This window comes from Sus scrofa, chromosome 2, assembly GCF_054392235.1.
Source record: "Sus scrofa isolate SSC_HxYL_T2T_F1_AM1 chromosome 2, Sscrofa_HxYL_maternal_Yorkshire_Landrace_v2.0, whole genome shotgun sequence".
In the NCBI taxonomy this organism is placed as follows: Eukaryota; Metazoa; Chordata; class Mammalia; order Artiodactyla; family Suidae; genus Sus; species Sus scrofa.
The window spans coordinates 159,496,072-159,513,852 of NC_139384.1; the positions used below are offsets into that span (position 1 = coordinate 159,496,072).

Genomic DNA, 17,781 nt, shown 5'->3' on the forward strand with positions numbered 1-17,781 from the left:
CTTGTACAATGAGCTAGAAAGTATTCTGTCTGTTTCTATCCTCTGAAAAAAATTGTAGAGAATTGATACGCTTTCTTCCTTAAATGTTGGATATAAATCACCAGGGAATATTTCTGGGCCTGGTACTTTCTGTTTTGGAAGCTTATTGGACTAGTGGCTCACTTTCTTTAGCAGATACAGGCATATTCTGTTTATCTCTTTCTTCCTGTGTGTTTTGACCTCTTGTGGCTTTCAAGGAAGTGGTTCATTTCTTTTAAATGATCTAATTTGAGGGTATAGGGTTATTCATAGTATTTCTTTATTACTCTTTTAATTTTCATGGATCTGTAGTGATGCCCACACATTTATTTCTGGTTAGTAATTTGTGCCTTTGTTCTTTTTTCTTAGTTAGCCCATATAGAGGTTTATCAATGTTATTGATCTTTTCAGAGAACCGGGTTTTTGTTTTATTGATTTTCTCCATTGACTTCCATTTTTTAAATTTATTTATTTTTAAAATGATTTTTATAAAAAGTCCCATTATAGGACTACCTTTTTTCAATTTCATTGATTTATGCTCTCATTTTTCTTTTTTTTCGTCTGCTTACTTTGAATTCAATTTGCTCTTTTTATTTTTTCTAGTTTTCTGTGGCAGATATTCCAATTATTAATTTTAAAAGTTTCTTTTCTAATATACATATATAATACTACATATTTCTTTCTCTGCACTGCTTTTTGCTGCACTACACAAATTTTGATGCTTTTTTGTTTTCATTTACATCTAAGTGTTTTTAGATTCTGAGATTTCTTCCTTGACCCCAGCTTTATTTTGAAGTATATACAGAGATTTTCCAGTTATATTTCTTGTTGTTGTTGTTGCTTTTTTTTTTTATTTTCCCACTGTACAGCAAGGGGATCAAGTTATCCTTACATGTATACATTACAATTACATTTTTCCCCCACCCTTTCTTCTGTTGCAACATGAGTATCTAGACAAAGTTCTCAATGCTATTCAGCAGGATCTCCTTGTAAATCTATTCTAAGTTGTGTCTGATAAGCCCAAGCTCCCGATCCCTCCCACTCCCTCCCACTCCCATCAGGCAGCCACAAGTCTCTTCTCCAAGTCCATGATTTTCTTTTCTGGGGAGATGTTCATTTGTGCTGGATATTAGATTCCAGTTATAAGTGATATCATATGGTATTTGTCTTTCTGGCTCATTTCACTCAGTATGAGATTCTCTAGTTCCATCCATGTTGCTGCAAATGGCATTATGTCATTCTTTTTTATGGCTGAGTAGTATTCCATTGTGTATATATGCCACATCTTCCAAATCCAATCATCTGTCGATGGACATTTGGGTTGTTTCCATGTCCTGGCTCTTGTGAATAGTGCTATAATGAACATGCGGGTGCATGTGTCTCTTTTAAGTAGAGCTTTGTCCGGATAGATGCCCAAGAGTGGGATTGCAGGGTCATATGGAAGTTCTATGTATAGATTTCTAAGGTATCTCCAAACTGTTCTCCATAGTGGCTGTACCAGTTTACATTCCCACCAGCAGTGCTGGAGGGTTCCCTTTTCTCCACAGCCCCTCCAGCACTTGTTATTTGTGGATTTATGAATGATGGCCATTCTGACTGGTGTGAGGTGGTATCTCATGCACCCAGAGTCTTCCACACTGAGCTCCAGTGGTCTGTCGACTGTGGTTCAGGTCTTCCTACCCCAGCACCAGTTCCCAGTGGTTTCCAGTCCTGAGTCTGCGCTGGTCGGCTCTGACTCCCCTAATCAATCGCCTGGCTTTCTCCCAGGGCAGCAGTTTGCCCCGGAGTCTCACGTGTCATGCGGATCCAGGAAGAGTTGTTGATTTTTTCATCTGTTGAGCCTTTTACGTCTTGTGAGAACAGAGCGGTGGCTGTGAAGCTCCATAGGTGTGGAACCATTTCTCAGAGACTTCTACTCTTGCTGACGACAGTGTCTTGGATTTAGAACCTGTAGACTGAAGGAGGCAGAAAGGATTGAATATTCATGCAGGCTGTGTTCATCAGCCTGCCGTAATTTACCCAGGTCTGGCGTGACAGAAAGATCCTGAAAGTGTCCCCCTGCACTGCTGAATATTTAGGGATGCTGTGAGAGTCTCTGAGGATTAGAGGTCTTCACAGCTTCCAGGGACATTAGTCACTTAGCCTCCTGTGCTATCTCTCTGTGCAACCCCCCCCCTCCCCCCGTAAATAAATACCCAGATATCTCCCCAAATCCACTGTAATAGTTTCCAAACCTGCTCCTTTTGAGACAGTATTTCTCTTAGCTGGCTTATCATTGGGAAAGTAAGGCAAAAAACAAAAACAATAATTTCCCTACCCTCCCTTTCAAGTTCAGCATTCATTATTGTCTTCTGGCACCCAGACTGGCATAAAGAAGGTATTCACTCACCTATTTTTCACTTTGCACAATCTCAGAACTGGCCACAAGGGGGCACTTGTGAACCATTTCGAAAACCGATTTGTGCTCAACATCAAATTTCACAAACCCTCTTGTTTTCCAATGGTTTGAACTTACTCCTCCCTGAAAGAAATGAAATAGACAGTTATGGGGCTTCTAGAGCAGAGCAGCATATCAGACATAATCTAATTCAGCTTCTCAACTGAAAGCCCCAGATCTCAGGACCTGTTATTCTTTTAAATATTGGTGAGGCCTGATGAGTTATTGTAAATATTTCAAAAAGAAATATCTTAAGAATTTAAATTGGTGTTTGGCATCAAGCAGTTTTGCTTCTAACTTTAAATTAGTTTTACTAATTTAGTTTTACTAATTTGATAGTCAAAACCTTAAAAAAATTGAGACCCATGGGGAAAAGTAATTTGTGCATCAACGTTTATGAAGTTGGAGATTTGTGCTTGTGATGGGGTCTTAGAAATGATAATGAGGAAGCTTCACTAATTTTAAAGTGGTTTATTGCAACCTCAAGCACTTTCTTACTGAGTTAAGCTTCAGGGTAAGAAAGCTGTTGGAATCTATGACTGTAGAATTGAAAAGGGTAATAAAGAGGAAATAATCCATCCCTCGTCTATGATAAGAACCTTCCGGAGTTCCCGTCGTGGCGCAGTGGTTAACGAATCCGACTAGGAACCATGAGGTTGCGGGTTCCATCCATGGCCTCGCTCAGTGGGTTAATGATCCGGCGTTGCCGTGAGCTGTGGTGTAGGTTGCAGACGCGGCTCGGATCCCACGTTGCTGTGGCTCTGGCGTAGGCCGGTGGCTACAGCTCCGATTCAACCCCTAGCCTGGGAACCTCCATATGCCGCGGGAGCGGCCCAAGAAATAGCAACAACAACAACAAAAAAAAACAACAACAAAAAAAAAAGACAAAAAGACAAAAAAAAAAAAAAAAAAGGAACCTTCCTATAATAAATATGACATTGGCTAAGCTCTCTTTGTAGGTTTCAACACAAGGTCATTAAACTGTACATTCTTGTAATTTCTAATCACATTCCAAAAGAATTCTCAAATTCTATCCTATATCTAAGTCTGTTCCCCTTTCATTGTGATAGGTTCCCCCAAGTATTTGAACAATATTTTACGGTCTCTCTGATTCATCTTATGTCTAGGCTGATGTTCCCATAGTCATTAATTGTCTCTCCTATGATGTTATAAAAGCTAGACACTCCTCATAATGTGGGCTTGTTGTGGATTAAATATGGGCTCGTAGTCTTTGGAATTCCTCCCACCAATAAGTAAGAAGTAGAGTGTGTTTCCTCTCCCCTCAGATCTGGACTAGTGCTATGATATGGTTGGAAAAATAGAATGTAGCGTAAAAGTTACTATGTATCTTTTGAGGCAAACCATTAGGACATGTTCAGTTGCAATTTTCACATCTTGGGAAACACGTGCTTGAACGTATGGACAACAGAGACCTCCTGCAGACAGCCCGCCACTGAGCTCCTGGTCAAAGCCAACTACACATGGGAGTGTTTTGTGTCTCCAGCCATCCCAGCGCCCTGGTGAAGAGACAGCAGAAGAATGCAGTCGTTTCAAAGAATTACGAGAATACTCGACTGTGGTTGTTTCAAGCCACTAAGTTTTGGAGTAATTTGTTATGCAGCCTTAAATAACGGACAGGTTCAGAGGGCAAATGGCTTCAACGTTTTGGATTCAGATCTAAGTATGTTGACTCTGATTAGTTACCGAGAATAAAATGAAATTTCTTTCTTCTTTGATTTTGATATACCACATTTATATCATTCTGGTAGATTTTTACAGCTGTATTTTCATATTCTGTGGAATTTAAATGATTTCTAAGACCATAAAACTTTTTGCTCATATTGATGTTAAAAAAAAAAAAAAAAAGGCTCTTGGAATTAGTTCTACGTGTTGTTTCTCAAGACAATCAAGGCATCAGGGATGACAGTCAAGGAAGGAGCCTGATATTTTTCTACGTTTGATGGCATGATAACCATGGTTTTCTTTATTGTAACAGCCACGTGTAAACCAAGGACCTGGATACTCACCACGTCAATTAATGCACAACCACATATGGTTCATAGATGGTTTTCTGTTACGGGTGAATGAGCTGAGAATGAGAAAGGTGTGATAATTTGCTACGGGAATAAAATGGAGGAGAGTGGGTTGATTAAAACGTCTCTGACCCCAGTGGAGGCTTCTGTTTCATCAGCATGTACGTGGATGAAGCTGGTAAACTGAAACGTAAACACGGGATAAGATCAGAATAACTTTTTCACCAGAGAACAGATTTAACTAGGACAGGTGAGGGCATCCGTGGGGTTGGCCTGCCGTGGGGAGTCAGAGCCCAAGGAGAGGAAGAAGGGCACCCCCTGGGGTGGCAGGTGCCGGACAGCGAGAGAGTCACAGCCCTTGCAGAGAGAGAAGGGTGTTTACTACACACGTCGCTCTGTCCCCTGCGAGGGCCTTGGAGCCGGACCTGCTGCTCGAAATGAGGAACGAGTGCCTGCATGATTCCACAATATCATGCTTCTTCTAGAAAGAACTAAAAGTCACTGCTTAGAGAAAGGGTTTATTCCAGGACTGGGGCAGAGAATATTGAAGAGGAGTCTGGATCATCTTGCAGGACCAGAAAGTGAGCAAATGGGCAAAAAGTGACAGGGACACACCAACACGGCAAAGAGGCCAACGTGCAGAAGCTTTTGTTGGCAAGATTTGGGATGATGTGGTTATCAGCTACAACCTTATAGCAATGGATGACCCTCCATTTAACAAAGTAGCAGCCTTGCGTCCCTTCTGATGGTTGAGCAGTAAACTGAATGTTTGCTTAGGAGGGGCTATTTACACAGTTTCGAAGTAATTTCCCACAAAACAATTGTTAAGTAACAGGAGAACAAGCACACCGGGAAGTCTGGCAGACTTCCCTCCATCAAAGCATCAAGATGAATGATATCTCTGTAAGACAGCAAATCACGTGCCAGCTGATAGGATTCACCGAGAACACAGCCTGTCTTCTTGCGTAACCAGAACCTGGCAATGGAGGAACATCGGATGAAGCCAGATTGAGCAACAGTCTACAAAAAAAACTGGCCTGTGGTCTTCAAAACTGTCATGGTCATGAAAGTCATGGCAAGACCGCAATTCTTCCAGATTGCGGAAGACTAAAAAGGCACAATGGCTAATTGTAATATGTGATCCTGAGGTGCATCCTTTGGTTATAAAGGACAGTTTTCTGCCGGTGGGTGACGTTTGAATGAGGTCTAAGTCTTAAACAGTGGTAACTTATCAATGTTAAATTGCGGATTATGCTCATAAAGGAGGGTGTTTTTGCTCATAGTACAAACCAGTGTTCCTTGAGCAGCGGAGCACTGGTCAGAAATTCACTTTCACATGGGTCCAAAAATAATGCTTTGTAACTGTACTCAAATCTCTTCTGTAAGTGTGAGGCTGTCCCTAATTAAAAACCTAATTCCAGGAAAATCTCCATTATTCATTTTTCAGAGACAATGATTATCCACTCTCTATGGAGCAAGCCAAAAGAAATATGGGCTTCTTTTTTTTTGTATTACAGAATGTACTTGTCTATCAAGAGAAAATCAGTTTCCTATTCAGAAAAGTACCTAAGTTCCTTGCAGGCAAGTAAATTTTTTAATGTATATATTATTCTTTTTTTACCACCTCACGATGTTTCCAGCAAATGTCACAAGGAGACAAGCAGTTATCAAATATCTTGTTAAACATATACCATCATTATTAAAATGCCTAATGATCCTGCTTTAATATAATTCTAAAAAAGTAATATGATAGCAAAGAAATATAGAATTCTTTAAGGAGAAAATTGTAAATAAAAATCATCAAGTATCACTGAAAATTAAATAATTGAGAGGTGGGGGAGTTCCCGTCGTGGCGCAGTGGTTAACGAATCCGACTAGGAACCATGAGATTGCGGGTTCGGTCCCTGCCCTTGCTCAGTGGGTTGACGATCCGGCGTTGCCGTGAGCTGTGGTGTAGGTTGCAGACGCGGCTCGGATCCCGCGTTGCTGTGGCTCTGGCGTAGGTTGGCAGCTACAGCTCCGATTAGACCCCTAGCCTGGGAACCTCCATATGCCGCGGCAGCGGCCCAAGAAATAGCAAAAAAAAAAAAAAAAAAAAAAAAAAAAAAAAATAAATAATTGAGAGGTGGTGCTCACAAGCTTCACTGAAAATTAAATAATTTTTCCCAGGTTGTGCTCACGAGCTTGTAAGTTGTGGTTGGGAAGCTGCAAAACCAGAAGCAGCGAGGGAGAGAGGTGTCGGTGATGGAGTCTAGCATAAATTGAAAGCGCATCCGAAGCAGTATTTTTTGTAAGCATTTTGCATATGTTAACGCATTACTTTGTTAGCCTCGTTTTGTAAGTTGATAAAGCTGAGGCCCAGAGAGCGGAAGCCGCTTCTCTGGTGGAGGAACCAGGATGTGAATCCGGGCAGGCTGGCCCCAGGACTGGTGCTCTTGATCCCTAAGAGAAGGATAAGGGCATTCAAGGATCACAAGGGCGGTCTCAGCACTGGGAAGATCTGGCGAAGCCAGAGACGCTGTTGAGCAAACATCATCAGCTACGCACGTTTGTATGAGGCTTGCCAGGAGCCCACTCATCTTAGTAAAAGCCCTATCCCGCCCTGCACTTCTGGTCAAAAGAGTCACAGTGTAAACACTTGGAGAGGAGGAACTGATTTATAGCTGAGGCCCTGAGTGAGGACCTGCAACTTGCAAAGTGCCCCGTGAACGTTTCCTTCTTGGAGCTGCATCCACAAGGTGAACGTGCAGTTTGGCTGTTTCTTGGAAGGGTGTCAAGCTCATGTATGCATGGGAAGGCGAGGCCGAGGCTAGAGGTACAAAGGGCCACTTTTAGATTTAGATGGCTGTCACTTTACTGCCAGGAGAAGACTAGGCCAAAAGGTGTCAGCTTGCTGTCCTCTTTGCCCTGTGTATCAATCAAAAAGGACGACATTGAAACAGAAGGGGCTGGATGATCCCAAGGCCAGTTATGGTATTCCCTGTTGCTAGGAGCCAACTCTAGACTGCATCTAAGTGGCTTTGGTTTTCTAGATTTTGCAGCTCTGTTCTGGGGAAGAGGGGGAGGGCAGAAAGTCCCATGCCTCATAGGACCTGGGAGACCAGGAGAAACTGCCCCATGACAGCCTCCCAGGATGGGGGGAAGAGGGGAGATGGCTCATAGAGCTCCCACAGGCCTCCTGTCCCCTTGGGTTCCAGGAGCATCCCAAGGTGTCCCCAGACTCAGACAAGCTATGTTAACCCTTGGCCTGTCTAGGTCCTTGCAGGGTTACCTGGTGGTATGGTTACACAGGGCAGTTGAAAGGCGGGGCTTGGAAAAAGGAGACTGCCTGATGGGCACTGAATAGCTGCCCTCTTGGCGGGGGTGTGGGGGGGACATCTTTGCTGGAAGGAAGGTAGAGCAGATGCTGTTCTAGTCCCCTAACGGGACATCGACATGGGCTGTGGATGTGGTCGTCTGAGCCAGAGACTTCCTCACTAAGCACCTTCCTGCCTCCCCAACACTAATCTGCTTATAACCCCCCACGAGCAGGTTTCTCACAGTTGACCACATCTTGCCAGATCTCGTGCTCCTCAATCAAGACAGCAGAGTTGAGTTTTGGACAGCTGTACTCTCTCACTAACTCACCTGACATGACTCTCTGATTGATCGTAAACTAAGCATTTGCTGGAAATCCGCCCTGACCGGCACTGGGCATGGGGGGCAACCGTGTGCCCAGGCAAAGAGGGATGAGCCCTCTCCACACACCTTTCTTTTTAGCTTACCTGCTTGACTCAACTTGTTTTCTAAAACAAAACATTACAAATTCTAGTTTTATTTCTCTTCTCTGCTTAACCAAATCTTTGAATCACTTGAAGTCATGAAACCTCCTTGGAAAAATCCAGTCTGGACAAATTACTTTCTTCCCCTTCTGATGTTTCCTAGGTTTTGGCTTCAGTTTAGCCTGGGTCTACCCACTGTTTCCTGTGTTTCATCCTCCTGGGCTCATGTTCCATTTGGGTTTCCCTGTAGTGCCCAGAAAGGGGCTAAACTGAGCCTCGAGCAACAGTGGACTAATTTTCATGAAATAGAATTCAATCAATGAGGAAGGAAGCAGAAGCTCACTTCTTTCTTTCCTTCCTACTTCTTTTCTTCCTTCCTTCCTTCCTTCCTTCCTCCCTTTCTTTCCTTCTGCCGTCTTTTCCTTCTTTCCTTCCTCTCTTTCTTTCTTTCCCTTTCTTTCTTCCTTTCTTCTTTCTTTCTTCCTTCCTTCTCTCTTTCTTCCTTCCTTTCTCTCTCTCTCTTTCTCTCTCCCTTCCTGCCTTCCTTTCTTCCTTGTCACCCAACTCTATGAAGTTGCTATGTGGACCTGTGACATTGGATTTTTACATGCTTCTGTTTTTCAAGACAAGTGTTAAGACTATTTTTCCTTCTTATTTAGGCTTCCACTGAGGCCCCTTTGACCATCCAACTTGTAGCAGGTGGAAGAGAAAAGAGAATGAGCTCTGGTTTGATGGCTCCGAAGTGGCTTCTCAGTAACAGTCTCCTTTTCAGCTGGAAGGAAGAGGGGGACATGGAATCTCAGGCTGATTCTTTTCTTTTTCTGATCTGTGTCCCGCATCTACATTCACTTGTCTTCTTGAGAACCAACCTCTTCCTCACATAGACAAAAAGACTTACTGACTTGCTCCTGACAGTTTCTTTAATACAATTAAGACGAGGCAGGAGTCATGCCTGCTTTTGTTCCTGTGGTCGACCACAGAGGCAGATGCGCCAGATGTGCTCAATACGTACTCATCGAGTAGCTAATTGAATTTCTATTCCTGATTATAAATTTAATCTCCACCAAAAATTCATTCGAAAAAGATATCCAAAATTAATTAAGAAAAACTGGCATTCATTTCCCTTTTCATTTCATTTCTCTTCATGAATTCATTTATTAGTGAACACTCTCTGGAAAAGCATATTAATTAAGTGTTTAAAGGTAAAGAAATAAAATCAGAAGAGAAAGAAGTCACATTCTGGCCACTTTATGTATTGTGTAAGTGACCTTGCCTTGGTATTAATTCCTTGTTCCAGCTTCAGACTTCTCATTTGTGAGATGGGTTAAAAGCTCTTCTCATCAGGGGTTTTACATGAATGAAATGGATGCCACATGCAAAGTGCCTACACAGCCTGGCACAGATTGGTGGTTCCTGGTCACGTTATCAAGTGTGCAGGACCCTGCACTAGGACCCAAACCTGAGCAAGACAAAGCCCCTCCCGATGTTTACAGATGAGTCCTGGGGAAGAAGCCATTCATGCACATAATCATGCTGCCGAGAAGGACAGGATTAGTAGCCTTACGAGGCTAGATGGCTGTTTTAAAATAAAAGTGTTCTTATTCTTCAGGTCAACAGATCAGGAGATGACTGCCATTGAAAAGACAGCGTTCTACTCACAGATCTGTGCATAGGGGTGTGTCACACCACAAGGCCAGTAGGGACACCTGGGAGGTGCTGGGTTTTTCAGGAGGGCCGGGGGAGGGAGGTGGGCAGGAGACTTTACAGTGGTTCCACGGCAAAGGATGAGGAGACAGGGTGAGCAGGTGTCGGATGGGCTAGTTTGAATAATTTCCGGGGGCTCTGGAGTGTAGGGACTGTCCCTAGTTGTCTGATACCTGGCCTGGGCCCAGGGGGTGACTTAGGCAGGTAGACAGCAGCCCAGTGTAAAGGCTCCCAAAGGAGAGGGTTGGCAGCGTGGGCTCTGGATTGGTTGATTTGCATATGAAAGGTGCGGTCCCGGGTGAGTCACTTGTAGTCTTTAGGAATCAGCTTGCCCTGGGAGGGGCCGTCCCTCCAAGGCCAGCAAGGCCCCAAATGTCCAAGCATCAGAAATATGGGATATGTATACCTGATTTACTTTGCTCTACATCTGAAATGAACACAACTTTGTAAGTCGACTCTATTCCAAAAAAATTAAAAAGACATATGGTCTAAAAAGACATGAACACATGGACTCAGAACAGGGGATCAGCCAAGCTCTTTTCACGTCCTACTGTACCCCAATCCTCTTGTTCTCTGCAATCAGAACACCCTATTTGCTTGTTCACAGCACTCACTACTAGTTCTTTATCTGTTTGCCTGTTTATTGTCGGCTTATCACATTACACTGTCAGCTCCACAAATGCAAGAAGTTTGCTTTCCTGGTTTACTGCCCCAGGCTTAGTTCTGACACTTCCTGGCACAGAGTAGATGCTGAGTAAATAACTGTTGTACAAAAGGAATGAGGATAGTAGTGCTTGGTGGTGATGTGTGATTTGTGTCTGTGCATATGCACATATTACCGTTCATATATGTGTGAAGCGTGTGGGCATTTGTGTTTGTGAGAGTGTGCCGTATTTTGCATGGAGGATGCTCCAGCCTTTAGTCTAAGCTACCCATGTTTACTGCTAGGTTCTGGTCAAGACTGCCTGTCTGGCGGACTATTAGAAAGGCCCAGCAGAAATCTATTAACACAGGGGTCTGAGCAGCATCCCGGGAGAGAAGTCACTTCTGGGACCAGCAGACGACCACACACTTCAGAGGCTGAAAGGGAGAAGCATCTGTGTGTCTGTGTGGTGTGTGTGTTGCTCTTTTTCTCTTGGATCTTGGTCCAGCCCCTTGTGGACTCGCACTTGGCACTTGCGTGAGAGAGAGAGGCTGTGTTTCAAAACTGAAAGATCTGTTTTTACCAAAATCTCTACCCTATTGACTATGCTGTATTAGTCAGAGTTCACCCAGAAACTCAAATCCATAGCAGGTGATCAAATAGGAAGACTCTCCCTTGAAGGATAATTTACGAGCTGCTAGAAATGACATTAAAGCAACCAGGGGAAGGGTGAGTCAGCCATGAGATTAGAAAATGCAGGAAGCTGCTACTGCTCCTTGGCCAGGAAGGACGGCCAGGGGAAGGGAGCAGCCTGGGAGATGCTCCTGGAGCAGAAAGAGGCAGAAGTACCTGCTTTCTCCCTTTCTCTGTCTCCAGTCTGTTCCCAGTGTCTCTCATTAGCCAATCCAAATCGGAACGCAGTTGGCAAGGAAGTCTGGAAACCACAGTTTGGAAAACTGAACTTCCCGTAGTACAGAGCGGAGTGGGGCAGTGTGCATGGAGAGGATTTGAGAACAAAATGGAAAGACCAGCCGAGATGAGGGCGCACTGGTTTGGTATCCCATGAAAAGGTCATAACATAAAAATAAAGAGGGCATCGACTCACCACCACTTTACCGCACAGCCTTGGCCCTGCGAGAGTTCTGGTGCATCAACACCCCTGGCTGGGTGATAATTCCCAGGAGAAACCCAGCTGTCTCTGGCAGAGGGGCAGGATGGAGTAGGTGAGACAGTAACAACGTGGATTATAAAGTAGCAGTAAAATAAAGAAATAGCAGTTACAACCTAGCCATGTAAAGAAATGAAGAGCAGGTGACATTGTGATCTATGAATCTTGGTTGGGTACAGTTACATCCTGTGTCTGTAGAATCCCATTAAATCCTCATAACCACACCACACCTTCATTGGGGCCCCGACCCCTGGCCTCGTACCTAAGGAGACTATGCCTTGATGTATCTTCCTCAAAACATTCTGAGGATATTTTCAGGGATGGGAGTGGCTGGGGCCAGTGATGTCATCTGGTTAGGGAGCCCCGAGCTGCTGCTGGCACCCACCTGGACCTTATTCCCATGTCTTCCCTTCAAGGCTCCTTCTTTCTCTTTCCTGCACCAGATACCCCAGGGAACTCTAGGACGTGGGCTTAGAAATTGGGTCATCCCGGAGCCCCATGGCTGAGTCATGGTTCTGCGAAGGCAGCCTCACAAGCAGGTCGTTTCTGTGGCCAGCACAGAATTTCTCTTGCGTGATAACCAGAGATTGGACTGCCAGAGGGATTCTGAGATGCATATTTTAGTGACCCAAATTGTTTATATAGATGGTGTCTTGTAAAAAAAATTTTTTTCCCTCACAGAGTCGTACACCTTTGGGGCTGTCTGGCTATTAGCTATTAAATGCCCCATTTTATTTTATTTGCTTTTTTTTTTTAGCACATGGAGGTTCCCAGGCTAGGGGTCGAATTGGAGCCACAGCTGCCGGCCTACGCCACAGCCACATCACACAGGATCCAAGCCGCATCTGCGACCTACACCACAGCTCATGGCAATGCTGGATCCCTGACCAACCCACTGGGCAAGGCCAGGGATCAAATTCTCATCCTCATGGATTCTGGTCAGATTCGTGTCTGCTGCACTACAACGGGAACTGCTAAATGTCCCATTTTAGAAGAGGAGAAGAACACTATAGATAAAAAATAACAAATCCAAGATGACACTAAGGTCAATATTGAATCCCAGGTTTTAAAAGAGGCTCTTTGATTTTAGACCTTGAGCCTATTATGCTACTGGAGAACCCAGAGAAGGCATGACCCTGGCTGCTCCCCAAATAAGTGGGAGACGGTCAAAAAGGTAAAAGACTACTTGCCATAGTAGATGTGTGAGCAGGGAGGGCGCAGAGGTAAATTCTGAGAAACATGGCACTCAATGCCATTAAGCCCAGTCTGTGCTCTTTCAGGCTGAAGGGACCTGGGGATCCGTCTACCAGGGGGCAGCTTGTCAGGAAAGGCATTCTCCAAACTTTAAATGAATTGCAAGCTGGAGGAAAGCAACAGAAATGCCACTCCCTTGAATCACAAAACAAACCTTCCCTTCTTTGCAGAGTTGTTCCAGGAGGAGGGCTGTTAGTGCTTCACTTCCCACCAACACCTCTGTGTAAGAGCTTGTGTAAGAGGTTCTTGAGAGCGCTTTGTTTCTCATGGGAACAGGAGGGACAATGGGAAAAAAACCCTCCAATTTGTTTAGTGAGGAAACACGATCTTCACGCTTTTCTTGCCTGGGGAGAGTCAAGTGGTAGTGACTGACACGCAGGTCCTTGGTAGGTGTATAAATATGTGTGTGTGCAAAAGCAGGTGCCACACTTGGGACGGCAAGGGAACCACTGGCCCCTCGGATTCCTAGGGTTTCCAGTTAAATTTTAAACTCCAAGTAAAGATCACAAATAACGTGTCATGAAGCTGGTCACTGTGTTCCTGCTGGTGACCATCGGCATGTGCAGTTACTCTGGTAAGTATCTGGGAACAGGTGATGTTTCTCTACTTGTCCATTAACAGGAGAACAACTAGTAAGCCTAGGCACCCAGGGGGGATTATGGCGGAGGTTTAGAGCCATAGAGTGAGGAGATTGGAAGAGAGTTCCCATCATGGCTCAGGGATAGTGAGCCCAACTAGTATCCATGAGGACACGGTTCAATCCCGGACCTTGCTCAGTGGGTTAAGGATCTGGTGTTGCTGTGAGCTATGGTGTAAGTCATAGACACAGATCAGATCTGGTGTTGCTGTGGCTGTGGTGTAGGCTGGCAGCTACAACTCTGATTCAGCCCCTAGCCTGGGAACCTCCATGTGCCATGTGCCTAAAAAGACAAAAAAAAAAAAAAAAAGATTGGAGGGGATTTCAGATGCCCCCCTCTCCCCACCCCAGCTCTAAGTGCTAACCCAATACAAGTACTGTTTCTGGTGTATCCTGCATGAGAAGTTAGCCAGCTCCCACTGAGGGTCAACAAACACCCTTCATTACTGAATATTGGCTACCATGAATTTTCCTCAATTTTGAGTCAAGATCTGATTTTGTATCTTCTTTCTTTTGTGCTTCTGAAACAAAACAAAGTTATTCTTTCTATCCTGTAGGTTCTCTTGAGATACAGCTACATGTATCTGTTCACACAATCAATGGGTATTTTATTGAATAGCTACAACCAGTTGGGTACTGGATATGCGCTGGAAGATTCTGACCTCAATCAGATGTAGATATTGTTCTAAAGGTTCTTAGAGTCTGGCAGAGAAGATAAGACTTCTGCAGGAGTCACTGCAGTAGCAGACTACTGTAACACACATCGACACTATGGATGAGCTCTGTGGGAGTACCAAGGGGTGAACAATTCCATTTCTAGACAGGGTAGAGAAGCTGGCTCCTTGGAGGAGACTGGGACTGGTCCTTTCTGTTTGGAGGGAAGATGTCTTTGGGTGCACCTGCAAAATCCATCATAAGAACCTCTGCTCGCTCAGAAAATAGAAACCAGACTCATCAAAGTGTTGAAAATAAGAAGTAGGGAGACAAATCATGAGAAACTGTGATGCCCATGCCTACATGTGTAAATTTGGCACATGATTTTTTTTGAATACTTGAACCAATTTAAAAATTCACCAATTTTTGGCCACTTTGTTGTTCTTGAGTGTCTGGAGACACCTGGGCAGAGGTGGCAGAAGAGAGATGGGTGGAAGGAAATAAATATCCCCATTCTGGGGGAGAATTTTGGAGGGAAAATAGGGGTACAAGCTCTATCTTATAGTTTGAATGGGGAAATAAAATGAAGCAAAATGAAGAACTGGCAGGGTCTCGGCTAGCAGGAGGGTACGTGTCTCATATGTGTGTTTATGCACGTGTGTATTTATATATATGCACAAAAGCATTTTGTAAAAATGTGTATCATAGGCATTTTTTCCATTCTCTAACATCTTCTATGTAAAAGTTCTCTTTCTAAAGCTGAAGATGTAAAATGCAGTTGTCCCATATAGGAGTCTAGCTCCCCGTTACCCTTGGGAAAAAAAATCTCAACCTCATTCTTAGGGCGTTCAAGGCTTTGAAAATCTGACCTCAAGCAAGTTGCAGCCTTACCTTCTCTATGTCTCCTCAGCGCACCCCCTGGAATTTGGCAGAAGCTGTCAATACCCTGTGTGCACTTTCGTCTTAACATTCCACATGGTTCAGTGGTTAACGAACCCAACTAGTATCCATGAGGATGCGGGTTTAATCCCTGGCCTTGCGTAGAGGGTTAAGGATCTGGCGTTGCCTTGATCTGTGGTTTAGGTCACAGACCTGCCTCAGATCCGGTGTTGCTGTGGCTGTGGTGTGGGCTGGAGGCTTCAGCTCTGATTGGACCCCTAGCCTGGGAACCTCCATATGCCGTGGGTGTGGCCCTAAAAAGACATCTATCTATCTATCTATCTATCTACAGATATTTATATCTATATCTGTATATGTCAGTGCCTTAATTAATATTGTTCCTTTTAAAAATTCTGCTCCCCTTCTTTCCCTCTGATCCTAGCTTTACCTCAAGACACACTTCCGGCAGCATCTATTCTGGGAAGATTCCTGCAACGTTCTCCCACGTTAGATTTTAATCATCCCTCCTTTGGTGTTTGTTTCCATAGAGTTTTGTCCATGATATTCACGTAGGACATGCTGTGCTGTGGCATACACATCTTTCTGTCCACCAGACTGTGCATTCCCAGTGGAAGGGCTTGTTTTCTCCACCTTCATATCCACAACAACTGGCTTAGAGTCCACGCTTGTATTTGTAGCTTTGAGTTGGATTGGGTGGGAGCAGTTTCTTGGGCTGTGGTTGGGTCCATTCATGTCTCCAGGTGATGGTTCACTGTGGCACCTTCCCCTTTGGTTTCAAACTTGTGCAAAGTCCATGCCTGTCCAGCCAACCGCCAGTATCTCTCGAGTGCTTCGTATATGCCACGGTGTCTTCTAGGCATGGGGTACACAGTGAGGAAAACCCTAATTCCTCATTCTCGCAGAGCCTACATGCTAGTGAGAGGATGAAGGCAAAATAAAGAAAGAAAGAATTAATATTTTAGGTAAGGCTAAGAAAAGTAAAAAAGACGGAGGTGAGAGGTGATACCATCTTAGACACGCTCTGAGAAGGCAGCATTTGGGGAGAGACCATATAAGGCGAGGAAGACAGACATGCATCCTTCTGGCGGAGGAGTTCCAGGCAGGTGCAACAGCAGGTGCACAGGCCCGAAAGCAGAAGTTTCATTGGACATTAAGATGAGTGGGGCTGGGATGGAGTTGCTGATGGACAGAGTGGGAGGTGGTGAGATTTGACTTGGGGTCTCTTTTGCTCGGCAGCTATGGCCTTCCTCTTCAACCGTTTGCCCCTTCCTGTCGACAAGGCCTTACCTTTACCTCTGGACAACGTGCTCCCCTTCATGGACCCATTAAAGCTTCTTCTGAAAACTCTGGGCATTTCTGTTGAGCACCTGGTGGAAGGGCTGAAGAAGTGTGTGGATGAGCTGGGCCCAGAGGCCTCGGAGGCTGTGAAGAAACTGCTGGTAACTGCAGCTTGGGGCTCCCTCCCCGAAGGATGGGACTGAGTCACCTGAAGGGCGCCCCCCCTTCCCGCCCCCCCGCCTCCTTCTTCTCCAGGAGCCTCTGTCCCCCTTGCCGACTGTACTCATACACACTGTGCATGCGCTGGGATCTCAGGGAAAGCGCGGCATCTGTGAAGGAGAGAGGCTTGTGTCTGGTGTGACGTGTCGGCCCTTCCCGCTCTGTGGTTCTGGGTGGGACATCGTCGCTCAGAGCTTTTGTGTCCTTGTCCTTAGAGGTAGGATCGTGACTGTTTTTGGAAATGTGCTAATGACGTGCTCTTATCGTGACGATTGTCCCTTTGGGTTTCAGGAGGCTCTCTCATACTTGGTGTGACGCTGAATAAAGCAAGAGCCGAGGAGGGAGGGAGGGAGCTGACGTTTCCCTCCTCCTGGCCCCGTCCACCCTAACGTGCAGTGACCCCCGGAAGAATGAACAGAGCAATGAACCCACCTCAGCTTGTCCTGTGTTTATTTGGAGTCGGGGTGGGGGGCTGTGTCCAGGGGGCCTCCCTCGATCACCTTTTCCCCGGGTCACAGGCTCTAGATTGCCTGTTATGACAGAGACAGCTCGCATTTCAGTGAGAGGGGATCTTTCTTTCCTTCCTGTCTCTGACTTGACCTCCTCCATTTTCTTCGGCTGTCCTTTACCCGACAGTGTTTCCAGACTCCTCACATTCCTTCTCCCCTGCTTCTCAAAAAATTAAAAACATTTTGAAATTGAAATATAGCTGGTGTACAGTATCATCCATTACAGGTGTACAGTGCAGGGAGTCACAGTTTTTTAAAGGTTCTACTCCGTTTACCGTTAGGATAAGACACTGACCACATTGCCTGTGTTGTACAGAATATCCTGGTAGCTTCTTTGGTACCTACACGTTGTATCTATTAACCCCGTACCCCAATGTTCCCCCTCCCCTTCCCCTCTCCCCACAAGTAACCACTGGTTTGTTCACTGCATATGCGAGTCTGCTTCTTTTTGTGTATTCACGACTTCACGGTATTTTTCCAACTCCACCAATATGTGGTATCCTCCGGTATTTGTCTTTCTCTGCCTGACGTATTTCGCCTAGCATGAAGAAACTTAAAAACAGGAA

The 17,781-nt window shown here is 44.9% G+C and overlaps 1 protein-coding gene across 1 annotated transcript; it reads left to right on the forward strand.

The window, feature by feature from the left end:
* Nucleotides 1–13,440: 13,440 nt before the first annotated feature.
* Nucleotides 13,441–17,410, forward strand: SCGB3A2 (secretoglobin family 3A member 2). Its single transcript, XM_003354348.4, has 3 exons — nucleotides 13,441–13,592; nucleotides 16,446–16,648; nucleotides 16,998–17,410. The coding sequence occupies exons 1-3, from the start codon at nucleotides 13,538–13,540 to the stop codon at nucleotides 17,019–17,021; spliced, it is 282 nt and encodes a 93-aa protein (XP_003354396.1). The 5' UTR covers nucleotides 13,441–13,537; the 3' UTR covers nucleotides 17,022–17,410.
* Nucleotides 17,411–17,781: the final 371 nt, after the last annotated feature.

Excerpts from the sequence above, each read along its gene's own strand:
- SCGB3A2 (XM_003354348.4), top strand. The coding sequence starts at position 13,538 with ATGAAGCTGGTCACTGTGTTCCTGCTGGTGACCATCGGCATGTGCAGT. Across the intron at positions 13,593-16,445 it reads CGGCATGTGCAGTTACTCTG|CTATGGCCTTCCTCTTCAAC; the intron begins GTAAGTATCTGG and ends TTTGCTCGGCAG. Across the intron at positions 16,649-16,997 it reads AGGCTGTGAAGAAACTGCTG|GAGGCTCTCTCATACTTGGT; the intron begins GTAACTGCAGCT and ends TTTGGGTTTCAG.